General features: G+C 37.5%; 2 protein-coding genes across 2 annotated transcripts; one reads left to right on the top strand and one right to left on the bottom strand.

The window, feature by feature from the left end:
- Positions 1-263: 263 nt before the first annotated feature.
- Positions 264-9,002, top strand: LOC106813388. The gene is given in 5 exon segments (XM_014817524.1): positions 264-412; positions 414-483; positions 744-998; positions 1,409-2,273; positions 8,698-9,002. Coding segments are annotated over 5 exon segments (1,644 nt in total).
- A 167-nt stretch (positions 9,003-9,169) lies between these two features.
- On the bottom strand, positions 9,170-12,365 carry LOC106813387 (ATP-dependent DNA helicase Q-like 3). The gene is made up of 5 exons (XM_014817522.1): positions 12,177-12,365; positions 10,297-10,421; positions 9,973-10,055; positions 9,680-9,870; positions 9,170-9,193 (listed from the first exon to the last, which is right to left on the bottom strand). The coding sequence occupies exons 1-5, from the start codon at positions 12,363-12,365 to the stop codon at positions 9,170-9,172; spliced, it is 612 nt and encodes a 203-aa protein (XP_014673008.1).
- Between the last annotated feature and the right edge of the window lie 8,851 nt (positions 12,366-21,216).

Here is a 21,216-nt window from a genome sequence, read left to right as displayed (position 1 = left end):
TGTGGTCAAGTTTGTGATTGACTTATAAACCTGAATACTGCCAATTTAACTTACATTTGACTTACTTTCTGTTAACTTCGATCAAAAATCAGTCATTTAAAAAAAAATTAAAGATTTAATTTCTGTACATTTCAAGCTTTGCAATCAAGTTTTCCGTATAAAATACCACCATCCTTCAATATCGTTTTACGTGTCCTCTCTTACACTACAGGTCGATGTGGCTTTTCCCTATGCTTTGATAATGTAAATCAAAGAGGAACAAGATGTTTAACATGGTTCAGGCTTCTCGGGATGAAATTAGAAACATCCCTCTCGAAAAATTATTACCTACGAAAAATGATGAAATGGAACTGCAATCTGAAATAACAACTATGATACAGCGTGTTCTATGCGAAAACATTTCCATCTTTCAAGACTGCAAGTGAAGTGACCTGGCATATTGCACATCAGTATTCACAAGAGTCTTCAACTAAAAGTAACGTTGTAAGTACCTTTTTTTTTTCTTTTTTTGCTTGATAAATGCTGAACGTATGTATGTAGCATGTTTCATCTATAAAAATACTGGCTTGTCGCATTTCAAACTTGGAGCCAAACACACTTCATGTTTTAACTTGATTACTTAAGTACTTTTCAAAGCAACACTAACTTTTCTCCAGCACGAATTGCTAGAGCACAAATGTGTGAATTAAAAAAAAAAAATGTAAACCCTTCCTTGAACTTCGTATTTGGTTGTGTAATTGCAGGTCCCCATAGGCGTCCTTGATAAGGATGAGAGTAGGGTGGCGGACATGATCAAAATCATGGAAGAGTACCACAAATATGTACCTCTGGAAGCAAATGGACATCCGTTGGTCATTCCACTACATGCTGATGGACTAAGTTGTGAACGAGGGAATGATTCACAAAATGCACGGATTAATGCGAATTCTCCATGGCAGCAACTGCAGGGACTGACCATGAATATTCAGGAATGGCACAAACGATGTCTTCTGCTACAGGTACCTATTTTACTCTCCAACTGCTAAAAGGTAGTGAAGTTTGACATGAGTGTTACCAAAGTACCATACCTGAAATCAAAGTGCTCAGTGGCAGTAAAAGTTGAGCTTGTTTGAGATGCATGATTGTACGACCGTCTGAACTGTTGCAGCAGGAACTTGTGCGCACGTTATGTGTATAGATAGGTACATGTCAAAATAGTCTTGTAACTGTTCCCTAAATGCATGTGAGTGTACAATTATATTAGTTACAAATATCTCGTCTAAAAAGAACACATGTTGCTTGTTGTTCGGCACTTTGCTATTATTCTTAATACTACAACTTAAAATTAGCAGAATTTACTTTTTGTAATTGTATAAAAGTACAAGTTATTGTTTTTAATGAGATATAAATAGCTTTGCTTTAATTGCAGGATATTTTTGACGAGTTGTACAATGGATCAAGTGGTAGAGAAAAGGGTACTTTGTTCCATCTCAAAAACTATTTCAACCATCGGAATGTTTCAAGTGACATTAAAGAGAGGTTTAACCACTGTGAACAATTCTTATACTTTTGTTGCGATGCATACATTGTTCTCGCAGCCTTACATTGTATGGGCACCAAGCAGATGGATGACATACCGAAAGACTTTCCAACTGATAAAGACAACCAGTTTTTGTTCATGCAAAGAGTAGCCACACAGATGTCATCTCAGGACACTGTAAATAAAATATTACATTCAGATGCCGGAGAGTTAAATGACAATTTCTTTTGTGTCTGCAAACAAGAAATTCCTGGATCTGCCATGATCTTTTGTGACAACCGTAATTGTCCTAGAGGGGTGTGGTTTCATCTTGAGTGTGTGGACTTGGAAGAAGACGATGTTCCTGATGGAAAGTGGTATTGCAGTGAGAGTTGTGAGAGAGATGCAGGAGAAAAAAAGACCAAGAAACGCAAGAAAGTACCAGTGGCAAAAACCTTCATTGATGCAAAGAAAAATTATACAATCAGAGTGATGTGGAGAGGAATTAATCAGAAAATCCGACGAGATGCCATTCGTGAAAATGATGGTAACAGGATGTTGCTACACTGGAAGTTTGACATGTTAAATTTCTTCGATAAACATCATCCAAAGTACTTTCTGCTTGGCCAAAGATTGCTGTCAGCAGTAAATGGTGCAGTTTCTGAAAGGCTGCAACATACGTTGATGTGGAACAGAACTGTCAATCCACATGGAGGGAAAGGAAAGAACATTGCAATGGACTTACAGATGGAATTCTTTAACAAGGAGTATAAAGGTGAGCTAAAAGTGCTTTAAAAAAATTGCAATTATATGTTTCTACTTTACAACATCTTATAGTATACTCTGCAGGATAAAATTTCATTACACCTGGGTGTTGGACATCACATCAGTAAACCCATGCTGTTCGCACTGCTGGATTGGCAGGGGAGTGAGTACTGAACTAGTAACAAAATACACAACAACTGTTTGTAGTAGTAGTTGTCCAGCAAAGTTCTGGACATTTATTATATGCCTACAGAATACAGCAGCTGCCGGAAGCGCACATACACACACAAACATGTAACAACAGCATGCATTAGCAATTGTAAAAAAATTAAATAATATACAACAGAATTCAATGGCATTAGCTTGGCCATATATATACTATATATGTATATATACTACAGTTCACGCACGATGACTCGTGCGGTAACTCGTTGCCACTACAGGCACGACAGCCCCATAGTGTATGAGCCACACCCCCGAAATGGGGGTCATCGGTACCAGTCAGGGGTCATCGGTACCATAAAACATATGGTAGTGTATGAGCCAGATAGGGTCATCGGTACCAGTCAGGGGGATACCAGTACTACTTATTAGCTATTTCCTGTGAACAGACATATTTATTTTCATATAAGTTATGTATACCATTGGAAAGCTTATTTAATTCTCGTTCGAATGATGTAAACAAATAATTCCAGTACAAAATAATTAAATGAAAAAAGTACATCACAAGTCATGTACCCTAATGCAAATTATACATTTATTGTGTATATATATCCATAATATAGCAACGAAAACATTTTCTAAAATCAATCGATAATCCTAGTCTGGAAACATTATATGTCATTAAAATGTTCATTCAATTTCGTTTAATGTCATATGCATGTTGAAACACTTTGATACTGGTTTGCTAAAAAAATTACATGTCAAAACGAATTGGTTATAGTCCAGAATTCCATATTTGTCACATATTGTAATTTTATGATACTTTTAGTTCAGTTTGGAAGGGCTCTGTAGAGCCATGTTCTGCTTTGAACGCTTTCGGTGGTTTAAATTTGCTCATTAGATTGTCCAGAGTGACACTAAATATATTAACAGGATAGTTATTTAGTGGTTATAGTGATTTAATTTGACGCAATATGACTTCTATAGATTGGTTTCTCTTTTCAGACGATGGGTGATGATTGCTAAGAACTAGTCGTAGATGCTAACCACTGTGTACCATAGACTTTCGTAGATGCTAGCCCATGTGCTATTGTTGCCGATATAATGTATTGTTTTTGGTTGTATTGTATTGTTTTTGGTTGTACCTTAACAATATGAATGTATTCGTGAAACCACAACTTGCAACGATCACAAAATGGACAAGAACCTATCGATAAAGAAAGGAGTTCCTGTGTGCATCATACATTGCGACTCATCAAAGCTTTGCCCAAGTAAAGAGCTGACAAGACTGCAAAGTCTTGAATCGTGGATGACATTGTTGGCTGCTGCAAAAGTAAGGCATCATAAACCAGTTCTGCAGATGGCTGAACAACTTGAGAGCGAACAAGACATACCAGAACTGTACTAGCACAGACACTGCAGGAGCATGTTTACGATGAAAAGGGACTTGGAAACTCTCAAACGAAAAGCCGAAAAGGAAGATGCTGATTCAAATCCAAACACCTCTCGAGCCAAAAGACAAAACAGATCTTTATTTGAAAGTAGGATTTACACCAAGGAATGCATATTCTGCAAAAAAAGACCAGTACATAAAGGGGTCACGTTCAAGGGAGCCATTAGTTAGAGCTTCAACCCTCAGAGCAGACGAAAAGCTTCGAGAGATAGCAATGCTTAAGGAGGATGATTCTATGCTCGCAGTAACCAGCCGAGAGATTGTGGCAGCCGAGGCACACTATCACCATACTTGCTACAGAAATTATACAAGGCATCCTGAACGCCGTAATTCGAAAGAAACTGACTCGAAAGCCACAACTGAAGATAGTGACTATGCTACACTGGAATATGAATCATATGTAGAGCTCTTTGAATATATTCGAAAAGACGTGGTACCCTTTCCAGATGTCAGCACACTGAGCAGCATGACAAAGAAGATGTCAGAAATAATGAGATCAAAAGGCGTGCTGGCTTTGAAGGATTCAACAAAGAAACACATTCGCAGAAAGCTGGAGGCTGAATTTGGGTCAAGTTTAAAGATGTTCTCCGATGACAAAGGAAAGGTACTTATCCTGCCAAGTCATGCAACTATTTATGATATGGCGAAGAAATATCATGCAGCAAAACAAGATCTGATGTTCTGGCAATCAAAATCTACAGAGAGCAAAGCTGTTGACCAAGCATCTTCTATGATACGCAAAGCAATAAAAGACATGCAAAAACCAGACATATGGCCGTACCATCCATCAGATGTTACACAGGATTCCTTAATGATACCGCCTGAGCTGCAGCGCTTCTATCTCAGTCTACTAACTGGTAAACCTGACCAGAAATGTACTCAAAGGGTGAAAATGTTGATGAAGTCATTCAGCCAAGATGCTATGTATGCCGTTACTGGTGGACAGCAAAAACCACCAAAGCACATTTTGCTTGCATATGGAGTTCAATCATTGACTGGAAATGCAGAACTGGTCAAGACTCTGAATAGACTTGGGCATGAAATTTCATACTCACAGCTTGAGGAGAATGATACTGCCCTGTGTTTACAAAAACTTGCAGCAGCCTCAAACCAAAGAGTTATTCTACCTGAAAGTATTCAACCATATGTATTTACCAACTTGGCATGGGACAACATTGATAGATTGGAAGAAACATTGAGTGGAAAGGGAACGTCACATCGTGTGAATGGCATTGCAGTGCAGCCTCGAGTCTACGGACCTCAACTCCCAAACAATCCTCTCCCAGATGTCATCAAGGGAAAACAGCGAACTGTAGCCATTGCAAACCGACAGCTGGCTCCATATATTCCTGGGACACGAACTGGACCACAACCACTAATAACATCCACTGATGACACAGACAGTCAGGTGTCTGCCTCTTTGACAGCACAAGGAAAGAACCTGATATGGATGCTTTCGCGACAAGTTGATCCTGTTGATCAAATTACTCCAGCTTGGACAGGTTTTAACATATGTACTAGAAACATGATCAGTGTATCACAAGATGTTGTGGGGTATCTTCCTACAATAAATGCACCAGCAACAGAAATGGCAACAGTATTTGAGATTCTGAATCAATCTAAATTGATGATGGACCAACTCAAGCTTCAACTGATAGTCGTGGTGATGGACCAAGCATTGTATGCCAAAGCAGCAGAAATACTATGGAAGCATCGAGAAGACTACTCACATGTTGTCATTCGAATGGGCACCTTCCATACCATATTGGCTCTCTTAGCCATACTTGGAAAGAGATTTCAAGATGCTTGCCTCCGTGACCTCTGCATTGAGTCCGGAATTGTTGCAGAAGGTTCTGTGTCTGGGGTACTTGAAGGAAAAATGTACAACCGTGCAGTACGTGTTCACAAATACGTTTACGAAGCATTGCTGCGATTAGCCTGGAAGGGATTCATCCCATGGATGGTGGGAAATCATCCAAATGAGATGCATCCAGTAGAAGCATTGTTGGAACAAATCAATGATCTTCACGACGACTAGGGCCAAGAAAGACCAGCAAAGCTGCTTTTGCAACAAGCATTCAGAAGTTAGCAGCTCCAGCAGAAGCAATACCAGACAACTCTGCTACTGTGATCGATGGGATGAGTCTCGTCCATAAAGTAAAAAATGACCTACCTACCTTTGGCGATGTAGCAGCAGCAGTCCATAGAATGGTTCTCAAAGAAGGATTTCACAGCAACAGGATCGACATCGTCTTTGATGTTTACAACAACCAAACAATCAAGAACACAGAAAGAGCAAACAGGGGTGAAGAACAAGGCATTCAGCTTCAAAATATAGCTGAAACACATCTTGTCAGGCAATGGAGGAACTTCTTGAAACAAGTCAACAACAAAAGCACTTTGATCAAGTTTCTAGTCAGTGAATGGCAGAAACCAAAGTATGCTGAAAAGTTACAGGGGAAAGACCTCTTTGTGACTTATCTCGACAACTGTTGGAAGATAACAAACCAAAGTACTGAACAAGTACATCCGTTGACAACTAAGCACGAGGAAGCAGATGGACGTCTCTTACTGCATGCTGCCCATGCAGCAGCAGAAGGTTATTCATCTGTCGTGATTTGTTCGGAAGACACTGACGTGTTCATCTTATGCCTCACCTTTTCGGACAGAATCGACGTCCCTTTGTTTCAGAAATGTGGAACGCAGTCTCGTACCAGACTGGTAGATATCACCTCAACAGCTTCAGCTCTTGGTTCTGATGTGTGTAAAGCTCTTCTAGGAGTCCATTCCTTTACTGGATGTGACTCTGTTAGTGCTTTTGCTGGGAGAGGAAAACATCGCGCATTACAAATAATCAGGTCAGATCAGGATGCCCGGAATGCCTTTGTAAAACTTGGTGACTCCTGGAATCTGTCTTCAGATATGCACTCACAACTTGAGAGATTTGTATGCAAGCTGTATGCAACAAAGCCAGGAACTTCTGATGTTGATGAGCTTCGATACAACTTGTTCTGTGCCAGGAAAGCAGAAATAGAATCTCACCAACTGCCACCGTGCAAAGATTGTCTGAAGAAACATTCCTTACGTACGAACTACCAGGCCGCTATATGGAGACGAAGCCTTCAACAGGATCCGCAAACACCAGATCCAAGTGGAATGGGATGGCAGTTGGAGGAACTTGGAGGCAAACAACATCTTATCATTGACTGGATGGATGGATCTCCAGCCCCTGAAGCTGTTTTGTATCTGTTATCGTGCAAGTGTGCACGCTCTTGCAAAGCACCCTCTTGTATCTGCATATCGAATGGCTTGAAGTGTACTGATATGTATCGGCTGAGGGATTGTGACAATCAACCACAGCTTACAGAAACTGTGGACAACGACCCATATGATGACGACGACGACGATGATGAAACGTATTGAAAGCACATGTATTACACTGTTATAACATGTATAAGAAGCAAGTGTTTTCTGTGTCATCATCAGTAAATATAATTATTGTATGTTTGTTTTGTTGCATCAAAATGCCAATGTTTCCAACATTACCAATGATGATGATGATCGATGTAAATAAATTTTGCATTAGGGTACATGACTTGTGATGTACTTTTTTCATTTAATTATTTTGTACTGGAATTATTTGTTTACATCATTCGAAAGAGAATTAAATAAGCTTTCTAATGGTATACATAACTTATATGAAAATAAATATGTCTGTTCACAGGAAATAGCTAATAAGTAGTACCCCCTCGAAAAAGACGGTCATTAATTTCGGTCAAAATTGACGGAGGGTTGGTACATATAACATGTGCAAAATTAGGAAAAGCTACTCGATACAGACTGCTATCACGCAAATATGTTATCTAGACATAATAAGCGTTCAAAAAAATGCTATGAGTATTAATCCCCCTGACTGGTACCGATGACCCTATCTGGCTCATACACTACCATATGAAATTTGAGATGGTATATACTTATATGAATTAATAACGTCGGGGAAAAAAACATTATTTAAAAATAAAAATGTATCATTACAAAATGTCAGTGACAAAATTAATCGCAGTATTGAACAAGAACAAAAAGTTATTTAATAATAATAAGTAATTATTAAAGAACTCAATGACAAAATTATTCGCACATGACTATGTTACTGTATGTGAACATCAAATGTATGTGAACATCAGATGATTGAAATCTATCAATTTTACGTTGCTATGATACGATGGGCCACAAGGGCAAAACTGAAATAAACATTCCAGCATGCGCAATCTTTTTTAGTGGTACAATATGTTTCTGAGTGTAATAAACACAGTGTATGAGGGCTGCACGGTACAATGTAAAGAACTGTCACACTTAGAGTTTTGCACGATTAAGAAACAAGGCACCGATTTTTTGTGTCCACATATTGTCTTCTCAATGAAGACCCACCCACTCCTCGTTCACAATATTTTCTTTTGAAAATCTTTCATTTCTTTGCTGAATCTGAGGTATGATAAAGAACTTGAGCAATTACTTAAGGAATTTACTAATGCTAGAATATGGTAAAATTAGCTGAGAAAAAACTTCATGCTGCAAGTTATGCTAAATAGCTAATTGCTGTCAAAATTAAGCCAAAAGCATGAAATTATGCTAGATATGGTCACAGTGGAGAACAAGCTATATATCTCTCCTAACTGAACATACTTCAGTTCATAACACTTGCTTTACAGTTAATAACAACTCTTGACACGGGTACAGGCTACTGTTTCAAGACTTAGTCTTAGCTTAAATAAACAGAACAACATTGCATGTGTATTGAAAAAAGTTTTATGTATTACAGAAAGTGTGAAAGATGCTGCTGGACAGTTGACGGCTGCAACAATTGCCCGCCACAGTCAGATGGTTGGTGTTGAAAAACTGCTGAGATCAGTTTTTGAAAAACAGGTATCCGGTTTGTCCCGAGCAATGGTTCACAAGAAGACAGCAATTAACAGGCATAAAGATATTAAGGAATTTGTATCATTGCTAACAGATGAGAACTTGTTCACTACCAAGCCTGGACGAAAACACCCGTCCTTCACAAATATGCAGTCTACCCTACATTGGAACTTAAATTCTGCAACCTTTAATATAAGCCAAGAATAGAGAGACTGAGAAAGTACATGGCAAAGCAAAGGGACAGTAATAATAATGCAAATGGAATGAGAGTGTGAATGTTCCTGTCCTGACACAATTTATAACAAACACAACAGTGTCAGGAAATTTAGTAAATAAAACATTGAAAGGGTTATTTGTAACTCGTTGAAACTGTCCTAAACCTTCATCATGTGAGATTCCTGTAAAATTATCAACAATGAATTAATGGCAAAGCTTTAAGTGTACAACATTAAAAAGGAGATGGGTAACCAAAAGAATATACTGTGAACACAGTTACAGGGAGTGTTACAATGTAATTTTAGAAGGCTCAGGGCTTAATTGGTATTTATAAAGTCAAGTAGTGGATTATTTACTTTTAATTTACAAGTACACGTATTTTGGCAAACACTGCAACATGTGCATTTCCGACAAACACAAGCATTTAAACAATTACCAGGACAGTTTGTAGTTATTTTCAAAGAGTCTAGATTTGCGCTATCCATACCGTCTAAAAAAAATGTTTTCATTATGGCGAATCTTATGCACTGGTGCAACGTTACAATCCTCTTAAATTCTTGATCTTCTAATTTAGTGTAACTTTGTTTGTAAGCGTAGCAGATGGCATGGCTGTTTCTGCCATCTCTGCCACACCTGCCTACTTCCTGCCAATAAGTAAGACATGTTACTGGAAGACCCCAGTGAACCACTACATCAACATCTCGAATGTCAATGCCCAGGCCAAAAGCAACTGTAGATATGAGGACTTTAATGATACTGCTTGGTGAAATAAAGTCTTGCATTATTCGGTTCTTTGTTTTAGTGTCAGTTTTTGCATGAAACATTTCAATTTTACGGTTTTTCGTAGATGGCATATTTCCTAAAAATGCATTATCCATGAGACTGCTTACTAGCCACATGTAGATTTGGCAACACAAGTTTACAGACCTCACGTAAACGATGACTTTTTTAGATGGAGAACTGGTCCTCATGTGTTCTAGAAGCCAAGCTAGTTCTACCTCGTACTTGCTAGTAGACTGTACCAAATTCAGGAATATGTTTGGCCTGAAAAATGAAAGAGCAATAGCACATTGCAATACCGATTAAAGATCAATGATGTTTTTTGTGAAAGAACTAATTTAATAAAAATAAAGAGATCAGTGTAGTTAATGTTGTGTAGGTGCATTGTAGTGGAGCCTTTTTGGAAATCATAGAAAGATGTATGTATTAAAACTGATGTAATGATTTTCCTGTTTGATTAAGCATTTATTGGATCACCTTCTAGGCATAGCATGTAATGAATTACCTGTTTGGTAGAGCAGCAATAACTTCAGTCTTGTCAGACTGGAATCCTAGCAAATCGTAGACATCTTTTTGTATTTCCTTTGTTGCTGTTGCCGTTAATGCTAAACATGGAACTTCAAATAAACTCTGAAGGACGCACACTTCTCGGTAACATGGTCTAAAGTCAAGACCCCTGTAAACTGATATGCAAAATTATTACCAGTTACTTATATATATGGGAATTGCAATTTTCACTAAAAGTGCAATTGACATTGAAGCATAAATGAAGAGTGCGGAGATTCACTTTGTATGAAGATTGCATTAATTGATGTTTGTATAAATATTTCAAGTATTGTTTTGTATATATATTAATTGTTTATATTGAATGTTTAATATTGAATTGTATATATATGAGCTGTATGTATATTTCAAATATGCATTCAACAAAATTATAAATGTTTTAAGTTGTCGATGTTTCTTACAAATTGCTCCTACTTTTACCTACAGTGTCTTGATGTATTGGCTGAGAATGTATGGAAGATTAAATGCTGATGGTCAACTGAAAAATTTCCATACATGAAGTTTGTATTTCCTTTGTAATGTTGGAAGCATCAGGTCAGAAATTAAATTAAACACACTGAAAGAAATACTGTTACATTTTTTGTAACATTTGTTTACCATGAAGATATGCAGTGCGCTTCATCAAAAACGAGAACAACAACTCGCTCCTTGCAGTGTCTCAAAAAAATCTGCTTCCATTTCGGTGAAACTGCAGCTTCAGGGGAAGCAAAAATTACGCTAATATCTCCCTCGATGATGTCTGGAAGTAAAAAAATCTTACATAACTTTGTGAAATAATTGATGGTTTATATAAGCAATAGAACCTGAAGAAGAACAAATGTATCATAGGAAAAAAGTTACGAAAAGGTAACACTTATCTACATGCAGACCTTACTGTAAAACACAGTATCCTGGTAACTAAAAATTTTGGTATGAGAAAAAAATTACTAACATAAATATAACAGTTTAAATCTACCTCCATTTTTAATAATTCGTAAATTAACCCAAAAGTATAAATGAACGATGTTCCTAAACATATCATTATTACCCTTTATTTTGGTCTCCTCCATTACAGCATCAGCCTTGATGCCATGTTGCCGTAAAGAAACTACTTGGTCTTTCATTAAGGCCCTAAGGGGTGATATCACTAGTGAAGTGTGTCTCTTTTTAGGCTCCAGCTGGAAAAAATTTTTTTATATAAAATGTTATTTTGATAGAAAAGTTATATATCTTTACTTATGAATATTAAAAGGTTTCAGAAAACAGTAAGGAGGTCTTGTTTGTTACTGTGTGGTGAAGATACACTATTTGTGAGCTACTTTGTAAAAAGTAAAGTTGTAAATAAATATTGCATCGAAAAAAATTTGCATGCTATTTGTTGTCTGTATAGATTTACAACCTCTATGGGAATCAGACCATGAAAATGCATTGAAAGTATTTTAACACTAATAAAAATTGTCTGTAATTGTTCAATGCAATGTATTTAGGTGTGATTTGGTATGTAAATGTTTGTATGTCTTTAAAAATATAGTAAAAGTTGTGAAATGTTTTTCGAAATCACTTCTTAATTTTTTTTCTTAATCTTAGTTGGCAATATTCTGGTGCATGCAAGAGATTCTGTATGATTTATGGGCGAACGCTGTCACAAAATTGACGTACATTAAAATCAAGATTTAATACAAGAAGAGCTGGTGCCAGAGGCGGATTAATGGTTCACTTCAACTAATTCCTAAGCGTCTGTTATTGTTTTGTGAAAAACTGATTTGTAAAAATACCACTAGGCAATAGAATTAAAAATAGTAGGATATGTGAAGTACTACTATCAACTATTAGTATTAATACTTTAACGTTATTAACCTCATCTAAAATCAATGGAAGCAGAATGAATGTCATGGATTTCCCAAATCCTGTCGGTAGCAATGCAAATACATCTTTTTTATTAATAGCATGCCTCAGAATTTCTATTTGTTCACACTTTAAAGTTATTTTTACGTTATATTTCTCATTGACAACCTCAAGCGCTTTCTCCATGTTCTTGTGTATCCGTCGCTAAGCGATGAGTAGTAGTAAATAGGCTATTAATAAAAAATTATGAAGTAATAAAAATATGAAATAAGTAAAAAAAAGATTGAGATTGCATTTTTTAAATATCAATAATAAGAAAGCACTTAACTATAAAAACGTACCGTATATAGGCCTACTTGCTGTTCCTTTGCAATCGCATTTGTTAATGCTTTACGTCATTTCTTGAAATGGGCATCCCTCCAAAAAACCGATGGTCCCCGAAACGAGGCATGAGCTTTTTTTCCCGCAAGAGCGCGCGAGACACGACAGGAAGTGACTTTGCAGGTCAAAATCGAAAATGGCGGTTACGAGCAACGCCAATCTTCGCTTCGAAATTTAAAGTAGATATAAGAATATATTCTATCGTTATTGTGTTAATGTATTGAGCTCTGTTAAGTTCAACCACCCTGGAGGTAAGTAACCGCAAGAATAAATCGTAAAACCCCCCGGTGCAAATTGCACCGGCTCTGCTCCACAGAAACGTATAGGCTCGATTCGTAGCCCTGTTCACGCCAGTCAGGGCTACGTTATCATATCTACGTTATCAGCAGCCGTTTCCATGGAAACGTAGGGACAACTTTTTGAAGTAACTTTTTAAAGGGCTAATGGAGGACCTTAGGTATAAGAACAGGAACCATCAAGTTTTGCCTCATTGTATGATGGCTATGGCCCATTTACATGTACAACACTCCACTCCGTTACCTCCACTCCGTTACCTTTTGTGGTAACGGAGTGGAAATTTTCACGCCTCCGACTGAACTGCACAAAGCAAAACCTGGAGAAAATGCTATTCCTCATTACTAGTGGTTTAAATGATTATTCACACTTTATTGTCTTTAAAAAATTCAAGGTGAGACCTAGACTGAAGGGATAATTTTGTTATTATTGAATATCATGTGATATATTTCAACGTTTCATTGTTATTTACATTTATTAGACGTATTATTTTATTTTGCTCCACAATTCTAAAAGAGCAGCTGCCTTCCTTGTGCCCCCCCCCCTTCCAGAGGCTCCTTCAGACTTCATATTGACTTCAGACTTGAATATTCTCAAAGAGGGACCTTCAGACAATCAAGAACTATACAAGACTGACTAATTGAACTTGTTTGCACTCTGCTCAAATTGCACTGATTTTTACTGATCGAACAGTTCAGGATGCGAGTTCTTTAGCTGCAGCACAAGCCGTGTTCAAGCACAATGAGGATGGATGGGCTTATTTTGGATTTCTCCCTATACTATTTCAATGCATTTCGCAAAACTGAGATTATGGGTATAGTCAAAATAGCACAAATAATGGTGCTTAACTCTTGTTAATTTTGAATTGTTTCTTCTTGTCATGTAGGATCTGTTTGTTGTTCGTGATCTGATACTAGTATTGAATTCTGTATGAGAGTTTACCTGTTTCTTTTTACATAGTGTTTACTTTTTATGGACATGTAGTTCAAGTCAAAATGGCATTATAAGTGTCCACTTGAGGGCTAATAAGTGAACTGTGTTAATTTTGGAAATTGTTTAATCTGCTGTTCTATGGGATGACGTTCCCTGAAGGTTTGTTTCGTTGTTGCTTTATAAAAGAAAAAAATTTCATCAATTCGTAGCCATCGATCGACGCTACAGCGCCACTGCGGCTTATGATGAAAACATTATTTAAATGTTAGAAAAATAATTACTCGCGTATTTATGCGCATGTGTAGGCTCTATGTACCGGAAAAATAGCCGTTGGTCATAGGGATTCGGTGCCGGACGAATATACACTGCGTTATTTATTTATAGACTTTTCATTCATTTATTTATAAAGTGTTTAACAGCAATATGTTCAGAAAGTGGTTGGAAAGAAGTTGAAACCTGACTGGTGGATACGTCCCTAATTCAAATTGGGTATCGTCTATTGAAGTTGGGTATTTTTTTTATTTAGGTTATGGGCAGGGCTATAGAAGGCATAGAACCAGTCTATTCAATTGCCAACGCCAAACCGAGGATATTATTATATTTATATATCCCTGTATATATAACACATTCTGTATACTATATAGTACTGTAGGATATTATGTATTTATTTGCCGTGCAACCCAAACCTAGATGTTTCTCATATATCATTATAGGGCCTATAGAAAATAGAAATCATACCTGCTGTGGACAATACTGGTGGATTGAAAAGTTTGCTTCCATTAAAATAATGTCGTACTGGACTTTGCGTCGTAGAGCAAGAGCCCGTGCTTCCCAACACATCAAAAGTGTTCTCGAAGAGGCAGAGTCAGAGAACACTGGAGAAATATCGTCAACGTCCTGTGCAGCATTGAATGACAATGCATGCCACGCTGTGCCAATGCAGCTAGATGGGTATGATAATACAGCAAACAGGATCAGTACAGAATCAAGTCATCCCTCACCCCACGAAAATATGACTGCTGGAATCAGCATGCTTGATTTGCCATTTGATTCTGTCTCATTGCTTGAATTACCTCTCAACGTTGACAGATGCAGTTCAAGAGAATGACATATATCTGTTCATCACCACCTTGACCCCCATAATAGATCTGTTTTTCACTACAAACAGGCATAATTATTCCCGATGGATGGCCAAATACCAACTGGACCTCATGAACATTGATGAGACATATCCTGGTTTGCGCCAACTGCTTGATGCTGGTGGGTTTTCAGTCAGGCGTTCAGATATTCAATTCTCAAGGATACCAGTAGACCTCACATTAGAACAAACTGTAAATGCAGATGCTGCATCACGCTTGACAGGCTATACTGCATCAACAAATAATTACCACTCTCGTGTACGGTGGAGTGTAACGAAGAGTGCCCGTGCAGCCCTTGTTACTGAAGCTCTTGCAATGGTCGATATAGGGAATACCCAGAACAAACAAAAGGAGCTTAATCCAACCAGAATTCGACGAGACAATTGCGATCTTCAGAATGTCATTAAACAAATCGAGTCATGTATAAATCCATTTACACTTGATGTGAGCATACCACTAATCAACATCAGCACGGGAAAAGCTGTGTCCAGTGAAGTCAGCAATTCACTGTTGAGTATACCAGAAGGCAAGAAACTGCATGAAAAATTTGTGACAGAATGCCAGGATGCGGATCGATTTGAGAAGCCAATCAAAAAGAATCCACTGCGTACATTTGCCAACATGTGTGTCGTGAATAGAAAGGCAGCAAAAACAACAAAGGAAGCACAACTAAAATGTACTAGCCAACTACTAGATCGAATTGCTTTCACCGCTGCTGTAACTGAAATCGATCTAGAGTATGTATTCTCGTTTCCACTCACACCTGTTCCCTTATCTATGTGTAAGGGAGATGGCACAATGGTGCACACTGATAAGAGTCAACTCTTTAAAGTCTTGGAGAAAACTGTCGCCGACCATGGCAAACCCACCTTTATTGGAACGCACATCGTGGATGGGAACTTTCAACTACATTGTATGACACCAGATCAGCTGCCGACATATGGAGGGATCTCAGAGAATATCGTCATTTCTGCATTGTCATATCCGTCACGCAGAGTCGATGTCATCTTTGACACATACGAACGCCCGTCCATAAAGGATTGTGAGAGAGAACGGAGGGGAGCTGAGCATGGTCTTAGAGGGCTTGAGTTTACAATTGAAGGTCCAGAGCAGAGAAGATCTGAGTTTCAAGAAACTGCTCAGCAGAGAGGAGTTCAAGAAGGGGTTGCCCAGCTAACACATAACGTAACCACAACGTTGCTGCAAAGTTACAGTTTGGTTACGTTTTTCAAAACGTTGCTGGAACATTGCTATAACGTTACAGTGACTTAGGTTAGCTGAGGAACGTAACAACAACGTTGTAGATTGATTACAGTTTCCAGAATGTTGCATAGGAACATAGCGGCAACGTTGCAATATGTATAAATTTTATGAGACTATAAACGTTTTAGTAACGTTTGGAAAACATTTCAGACGCAAAACAACAGCCGTTGATGTCCGTTAGGGAAATCTCAATTACGATTCATACACACCTGTCTAAACTACCAACAAATTGATGAAACTTTTTACTCTGTTGACGTGGACATATTTTTACATGGTAGAGGAACCTTACTATACATTTAGAATTCATAAAAACATGCTGGTAATACGCATAATTATAGTTTGTATCCAGATTCGAATATCCCTGGCGTTACCCTTCGTTGTTATGGGAACACAGACCGCCAGTTTGTATAATTTCGCCGCCAAGTTAGTTTTGAACAACAGACGAACAGCAAAACGATAAAGAATATTTTTACAGAAAGTAAGTATTGTTCTGTTACTGTTTGCTAATTACTATTGTAGGTAACTTATTTAACATGTATTTAGAGAAAAATGTTCTTTATACTTCAATGGATCTGAATTAGCCATTTGTCTGTCAAAAAGGTTTGAATCTTTAATTACATTTTCTTTGCAACAGATTCTTGCACAATGTACAACACGTAACGACATCATAATGTGGGCTTCTGAAGTGACATCAGATTTCGTAATTCAAAACATCAACTTTCAAGACAGCAGTTCAGAAGAAATCATCAAAACAGTGTACATGGAAGAAGTTTTCCGATCTGCTCGCAACTCGGATTCAGGTATTATTTTTATAAATAAGTAGTAGTTTCATTGTATAATTAGGATTTTCTAATAGATGGTTACAAATAATTTAAATGCATGCAATGATATCACTAACAGTGACTGATAATAAGTAAAGGTATTGAATGCATAAATAAATGAAGCCCTAATTTGTAGAAAACTTCAACAGATTGTGGCGTCACGATAAGTGAGTACATTGTTTTTCAGACTCTTGTGTTTTTACAATGTGTAATATACTATTACATCATTTAAATAAAGTATAATTAAATTTTTTAATAAAATAAGTATTTACTTGATTATTTGTTTACCTAAATCCAATACCATGTTTTGCAGGTCTCATTCAGGTTATGCATCTCGCAACATATCTTCACAGATCAATATACCTGTACTCTGGGTCCTGCATCACAGAAGTGAAAATTGATGGAATTAATGAATATGAGGAACTGAGATTGCTGCTAGTGCCTACGCAAATACCATCACCAGACACATTACAAAGGTGAACATTTACCCTTTGAGTTAGTACAAAATTATTGAGTTACTGAAGCATTAGGAAACTATACCACCTGCTGTCCATAGCTACAGGTATACCTTCGAGTTTCCTAAAACAAGCGTGTAAGTGCAGTTTTTAATGTTACAGTATACTTATCATTGAGCACATATATGTTTTCTGTTTTTCAGGTTGAACCACTTCGTGCCACTTATTCCAAGAAGTAATCAAGAATTACATGACACAGAGAATAAGTGTGCAGCAGAAACGTTAGGCCTTTGTAATCATCATACCATATCTGGCTGGGTGCAGTGCCAGGATTGTAGTATGTGGTTCCATGACGCATGTGTGGGAGACGGCAGCAGTGAGCAATGGAATGAGTCCAGCTTCCTGTGCGGGTGCACAAAAATGCATCCCACTGCTATGCAAGAGTAAGCAATGAGAAAAATGTGTTGAAATAAGAGATATAACATAGACATTATAAGTAACACGTTTCGTGAAACCCTGTAATTGTCAGTCTATGCTTCGGAGAATATTGTACTCTTTTTTTTTATATATTTATTCAAACATAACCCTCTTCTATGAAATTAATTGCAGCGCAACATGGTACACACACCTACAGAAAGTAATGTCTACGCTGAAAAGAAGAAAAGAAGAATTGAAAGTAAGAACATTAAAGCTCGTGTTCCATGTATATTGTTATTTTTATGAAAATCTCCAACTTGTGTAGGTAGTATTGGTATAATGCCATACCTTTAAAATAATACTGACTTTCAATACTTTCAGAAAATTGTGAGAGCACTGCTCACGAAAACGTCACCAACACCTTGCTACAGGCAACACAAATTCTGATCCCAGTCACCAAGAAACGTGCAGTCTTTGCATGCAATATCCGGCCTATTGCTAATATCAGAGGAAATCGTATGTATTTTCATTTTCATAGCTTCAGCAAAACATATGTATATAATAAAATTAATAAATATATATATATATATATAGGCACTAACATTGCATTAGACCACCAATAGATTACACTTCATTGTAATAGATATAGATGTGATTTATTGTTCAGGACTTATTGGTGTTGTTAATAGACATCATTACATTAGCTGTATGAGTGAACCCATGCTGCCACTTGAATAGCTCAATAAAATTATGTTGCTATACACAACGATGTATAGCATTCATTAAAAGTACGAATAATCGAGAGCGAAACATCAAGTAATTATTGTGCCTTTGTACAGCTTGTTGCATTCAATATTGATACAAGTTCAATACTGCGAATCGGAGACCACCATGTATATGAAATATGAGTACTGTACAGCATTTCCCGTCATTTACTGTGCAACTAATCGAGAATATGTTATTCATTTCATACCATACAAAATTGACAAGATTTACTGGCAATACAAAGATAAGGCTACATTTTATACAAACGAACAATTTCATAACTTTAAAGTTATGGAGTTATAACCAGAGATGACCATTTTACAACTTCAGTTAACAGATGTACAAACAAAGATCTTTGTATATCCAAGACAATAATTTACACAATTTAGTCGTTTAGCATTCTTTGATGATTAAAGAATTAAATCCGTTCACGTTTCTAAAATGTTCTAGATGCCTCAGGTACGCCTATACATTGAAAAGTACATCGTTGGCGGCACGATTCCATATAAGCAGTTTGATCTTGTTGTTTATCCGGAGGTAAAGTAATTCTTATAATGTTGCGAATTCCTAAATCAGCATGAAATTCGAATTTGAATGTTAAAGCTGCATTAACCCCTAATATTTTTGCACTTGTGTCTGACATAAAACGATACTTGAGGTTGAAATTATGTACAAAAATTGTTTCATGACACATTCCTTCACTTTCAAAACAGTTAAGAGTTACTTCAAAATGAAAGCAGAATAAAAGCAGCATATTGGCACCATTTCAACAAAGCATCGCAATCACGGAGCTTTTGCGAGAACTGAAATAGCTAGAGGAAGAAAATGATGTTCATATTGCAATTGGTATTCACCTAGTGGAGTATGTGACCGAACCAGCAGAGAGCTATTGTGTATCTCAGGCAGTTTAGTTCAAACATTTTAGTGTCCGAACATACTTTTTAAGTGTTCTGAGGTGCTAGGGTTTAATGCAGCTTTAAGATTAACCACTACATTTTACAGACTGCACGTTTAGATAACATACATATATAAATGTTTGTTTGTTCATTTTTTTATCCATTTCTTTTGTTTATAAATGTTTCAGTTTTTATATATCCTTTTCAGGTACTTATCAGATTAATCATGGAAACCGAACAAGTCAACAAATTCGAAGCAGACCTCCTACTCCAACATTATACGTTACCAACAAAAACTCTGTCAAAGGCCACAATTTAAAGGAATTGATTTTTAACGAGTTTTGTCTGACGATCACTGTTTTTTGATGCTTGGGCTAACATATGGCAGCACCGCTAGTTTTACGAGTTGTTTTTGATTAGGTCGTCCCATTCTCCCTGCCCCATCTTGCGATAATTTATAGTTGCTAATCATAGGGGATAGATTATAGTTTGTTTTCCGAATGTTGATTGGAATAAAATTCAGTAATGAAAAAGTTAATTTACGATCGTTTTTGGAAATGTTTTTCATTTTTGACACTCAGAATTCTCATAGCTGGCGTATCAACATTCACATTTAGAAAATATAAGTTCTACATACTACAGTTTTCAAGTGTTTTTAAAATGATTTGATGCGATGTAACATGGGACGGCCGTTTTTAGTGAGCCCTGGTGCAGCGCGTTGCTGGCCGCTGCTATTGTTAACTATAGGGGGTCGACCTAGCCTGGTTCCCTGGCCTCCCATGATGCTCGGCGCAATCAGAGGCCAGGCACTCACCGTGCAATGACAGCCCCGTTGAGCGGCACGCTATGCGCAAACATGGCTGCCAACTGCATATAAAAGCCCATTGAAAAGGTAAACATTGACCCGTTTAATATGTTCGTTAATGTGTCACACGCAATTTAACAATAAATAATGTATCGAAATATCTTTCTTAATCTAAATCGGTCAAAATATCGAAAGAGACACAGCTAGAACATATTAAACGCGTCAATGTTTACCTTTTCAATGGGCTTTTATATGCAGTTGGCAGCCATGTTTGCGCATAGCGTGCCGCTCAACGGGGCTGCCATTGCACGGTGAGTGCCTGGCCTCTGATTGCGCCGAGCATCATGGGAGGCCAGGGAACCAGGCTAGGGTCGACCTGGCGCGCTCCCAGCGCCATGCACAAACTTAGCCCACCGCCGTTGTGTCAATCAATGTAACAATATCACACCGTTTTAAAGCAAAAACGTTTGGTAATTACATATTGTTATTATTAACTATTTCTCATGTTATTTATGTCAATAGCAGTGCTTTTATATCTTAACTTTATATACGAAATATTATACAAATTAGTCCATGTTTAATGTCATTCATTACTGTCAATAATGACTTGCCTTTTATTCAGCAGCACTTGCAACTTCCTGTTGTACAAATATATAGTACTTAAAGCAAAACCAGATGAGACGGGATACTAGAGAAGCGTTGCCGAAAGGAGGTGTTAATCCAAAGCGCTAAGCGCAGATCTTGCGCGCAGTTCCGCGGCAAGGCGCACGCGACCGCGGGAACGTCCTACGACAGTATGCAGCGCTGGCAGCTATGGATCCGTGCGCCGAATGAATTGGCGCACGGGTCCATAGCTGTCAGCGCTGCA

This window comes from Priapulus caudatus, unplaced genomic scaffold, assembly GCF_000485595.1.
Source record: "Priapulus caudatus unplaced genomic scaffold, Priapulus_caudatus-5.0.1 Scaffold764, whole genome shotgun sequence".
Lineage (NCBI taxonomy): Eukaryota > Metazoa > Priapulida > Priapulimorpha > Priapulimorphida > Priapulidae > Priapulus > Priapulus caudatus.
Note: the sequence above shows the minus strand (reverse complement) of the source record. Positions and strands in the feature narration are given on the sequence as shown.

Bases quoted from the DNA above. Each gene is read 5' to 3' on its own strand.
- LOC106813387 (XM_014817522.1), bottom strand. From the start codon at position 12,365: ATGGAGAAAGCGCTTGAGGTTGTCAATGAGAAATATAACGTAAAAATA. The intron at 9,871-9,972 runs GTTCTCCATCTA...ATGCATTTTTAG, and splicing joins TCTAGAACACATGAGGACCA to GAAATATGCCATCTACGAAA. The intron at 9,194-9,679 runs GTAACATGTCTT...ATAATTTTACAG, and splicing joins TGGTTCACTGGGGTCTTCCA to GAATCTCACATGATGAAGGT.